This window comes from Sinocyclocheilus anshuiensis, unplaced genomic scaffold (assembly GCF_001515605.1).
Source record: "Sinocyclocheilus anshuiensis isolate Anshui unplaced genomic scaffold, SAMN03320099.WGS_v1.1 scaffold3273, whole genome shotgun sequence".
NCBI lineage: Eukaryota > Metazoa > Chordata > Actinopteri > Cypriniformes > Cyprinidae > Sinocyclocheilus > Sinocyclocheilus anshuiensis.
The window spans coordinates 35,640-39,344 of NW_015554250.1; the positions used below are offsets into that span (position 1 = coordinate 35,640).

At 36.9% G+C, this 3,705-nt stretch overlaps 1 protein-coding gene across 1 annotated transcript; it reads left to right on the forward strand.

The window, feature by feature from the left end:
- Nucleotides 1-138: 138 nt before the first annotated feature.
- On the forward strand, nucleotides 139-3,157 carry LOC107671263 (GTPase IMAP family member 7-like). The gene is made up of 2 exons (XM_016464159.1): nucleotides 139-679; nucleotides 3,088-3,157. The coding sequence occupies exons 1-2, from the start codon at nucleotides 183-185 to the stop codon at nucleotides 3,155-3,157; spliced, it is 567 nt and encodes a 188-aa protein (XP_016319645.1). The 5' UTR covers nucleotides 139-182.
- Nucleotides 3,158-3,705: the final 548 nt, after the last annotated feature.

Here is a 3,705-nt window from a genome sequence, read left to right on the forward strand (position 1 = left end):
ACACTATTCTGGGAAGAGAGGAGGTTCATAGCCGAATGTGCACAGATTCAGTGACGACTGCATGTGAAAAGAGAATTGGTGAAGTTGATTGTCGACCAGTAGCTGTTGTTGATACTCCAGGACTCTTTGACACAATACTGTCAAATGAATAAGTGGTGGATGAAATATTGAAATGTGTTTCAATGTCGTCACCTGGACCTGATGTGTTTGTCATTGTGTTGAGTTTGGGAAGATTCACCAAGGAAGAAGCAGACACTGTAGATCTGATAAAACAGATCTTTGGTCATGAAGCTTCTCAGTTCAGCATCGTTCTGTTCACTGGAGGAGACAATCTTGATGAAGAGTCCATAGAAGATTATGTCAGGCAAAGTAAGTCTACAGAACTCAAGAAACTGATCAGAGACTGTGGAAACAGATTCCTGGCTTTTAATAACAGAGAAAAACAAGACAAAACGCAAGTGATTCAACTGTTAAACATGATAGAGGAAATTAAAAACAGTAACGAGGGTCGATACTTCACTAACAGCATGTTTGAGGAGGCAGAGATGTCCATTAGAAAGAAAATGGAGGAAATACTGAAAGAGAGAGAGAGAGAGATTGAAATCCAGACCCAGATATTACAAGCCAAATGTGAGAGGGAAATGAAAAACATGACTAGAAGAAGAAAAACAAAGAGCAGGTGAGGAGAGAATGAAAATGCAGAATCAAATCAGAAAAGAGAGAAGAGGTAAAGAACTAGCAGAGAAACAAATGGAATATCTTCAGAGACCGAAAACAGAACGTGATCAAATCAAAAGTAATCATGAAGATGAAATGAGGAGGATTAAAATGAAATATAAAGATGATGCTAGAAGAAGAGCAGAAGAAGTTAATGAGTTCAGAGACCAAAAAGATCAGTGGATTTGGGATCTCGGTGATAGGCTGGAGGAGCAAGATGATCAGAATGAATTACTGAAACAATTGTTGAAAAGAGGACAAAAAGGGGACAAAGAAGAAAAATCAGAAATCAAAGGGCTGTGTTATGTTTTAATATTTTAATGATTAACTATGAGTCTTAAATAATTCTTCATATTGTATGTCAAATATACTATTTCTACTTAACCTGATGCTTTTCATTATCAGTTGCTTACTGCATTTGCAATTTTGTATTTTTTATAGAAATGGGCACATTTGCATAATTTGCAGTAGATTGTAGTAGACCTCAGTAGATAGTAGATTGTAAAAACCATTGGCACGTCACAATACTTTTGATAAATGTAGCCCTGGGCTATAATTCTCCTTTGCTTTTATGGTGAATTGTCATTTTTGTATCTTTGCAGTGCCTGTTGTAGCCATACAGTGCCATGTTTCTGTAAAACAACATTGTGGAAAACATCTACTCTTTCACAGAAGCAGTCAGTCATTAGGTTTCGGTAAGGGTGACAGTTTATTCTTTGATTAATTATTCTACTTTAAATAATCACTAAATAATACTGACCTCTATGCAAGAATGTGTCTTTTTAGTCTAAAACAAAAAATGTAAATTAGGTAATTTGTGAAAATTTAAGCATCACTCAGCAATTATTTTTTTATTTTTTTACCTAATGTTATATTATTCTTTTTATATGATTTAGTCATAAGTGTCTACTCAGATAAGACTACTATGTAATCAATATTAAATCGTATGTACATATTGAAAGAAAATGTCTTGCTATTGCACATATGGAAATATATTTGAAAGTGTGCATGCAAGTTTTTGACAGAGAATCCCAAATAAACATCCACATTAAGAGCATTCAAACTACTTTAAGTATCTCATTGTTCAGTTTCAAAATACCAATGATTATGTTTTTATTTACTCAAAAATCTCAATGAAATGCTTTGTTCTTGGTGGAATAGATCTGCTACTCTCCTGCTGCTGCTGCTGCTGCTGCAGAGTAAGCATTGAATACATGCTACTGCTGCACATATAATAACATACATATATAACCCTCTAACAAAGCAGGAAACATGAGAGAAATGCAGAGCCTTCCCCATCCCAGACATCTTATCAGATAATTTACAGGCTGTACAGCCAATGCCAAATAAAGCTGTTGTGAAACAGCTAAAAAGAAGACTATTGCTATACATTTGTAAAACAACTCCCAAACAAGCATTCCTCCCCAGTCCATCCCATTTTTATTTAATTTTTTTTAACGTGTGGATCGCATGTTTTACTATCTATGTGTGCCTGGGCTACCTTGCCAAATGGCTTTACACTAGAAAAGCTTAACCAGTGTTTTCCAAATCTGTCCTGGGGACCCCCCAACCTCTGTATATTTTGTATGTCTCCCTCATTCACTCGCCAGCCCGTTAGTAGAGTCTGCAAGACCTGAACTAGGTGTGGCCTATAAGGGAGACATACAAAATGTGCAGTGGTTGGAGGACCTCAGGACAGGTTTGAGAAGCACTGTCCTTAACAATATAGATATTATGTTGCAAGTTGATAGAGATAAGAAAACCCTGCCACTACCTGAGCAAGTATCACCAATCAAGTCATTTGATAATCATTAACATAACCCTTATACTCTTATCTGAATTGAAGTGAAAAGCCATTGTTAAATATAAATGATGACAGGAGCGTGCTCTGATGCTGTATTCAGCTGAAATCAACTGCGCACATTAAGCATGGCTAATGAAAACATCATATTTTTGAAATATGAACGTGTCATTATATTTATGCGGTTAAACATTGTAACAATATTGAAAATGCAAATGCTTATTTCACTTTAACCTTTCTTGGCCATAGCTTAAACAGTGTATCCTCACTTAGTTTAACTGTAATGATTACTCATTTAGAAACAGGTAGTTTGGGATACAATAAATAGTAATGCAGTATACATAATGCGTTGAAGGCATTACGCTGTAAAAACATAAGATCAATAAGTTATCACAACATGCTTTTCCATGTTTCACTTTTTTAATTTTTATACAAAATACAACTCACTTTTTAAAGTCAGTTTAATGTAATTTAAGTTGAAATTATTAAACAGCTAAGTTGATTACTTCAAAATGTAAGGCAGCAATTTATTTTATAAAGTTTTAAAATGTCTTTATTTGCTTCTTCAGCTCCATCTCTCGAGCCCAGTCTTTTGTCCCAGCCTCCCTCAGTCTGAGGATGAAGAAGTCCAGATGCTGAAGAGTGAAGGCCAAGTCTGGCTTTAATGTGATTTGAGACAGATGCTTGATGGTCTTGTAAGCATTGAACAGAAGCATATTTGGCCCTCGAGCTTCTGCAGATCTTTGACAAAATCATCCATTATACCCCCCTAATTTCTAGTTTTCTTTGACATGTTTGCTGTGATGATACTTCCCTGGGCAGATGGTGAAGTAGCCGTTTTTCATGACTTCACATTTGCTAGGATCAGAAACCCACCAGAAGTCAAACTCATGGCAGTCTTCCTCACAGACGGGTTGTCGCCTTCCTGCTCTTCCATGACTTGCTTTCAATGGGGACCTTCACTTCGAAGGTATTTTTGTCTTTAATGGTGAAGTACTGCAATTGCAGGTTTCAAACTGAGATGGCGACAAAGAGGAAAAACTTACAGACTGCAGCTTTAATTAATGCACGTAATTTATTCTTCAGAATCTACGGTGACTAGGAAGCCATGGCGGAGCAGGGAACTCAGGAGGCCATGACGGAGTGGCCTTCGTGCCCGTGGCCTCGGCCCTCGCCCCGGCCTCTAC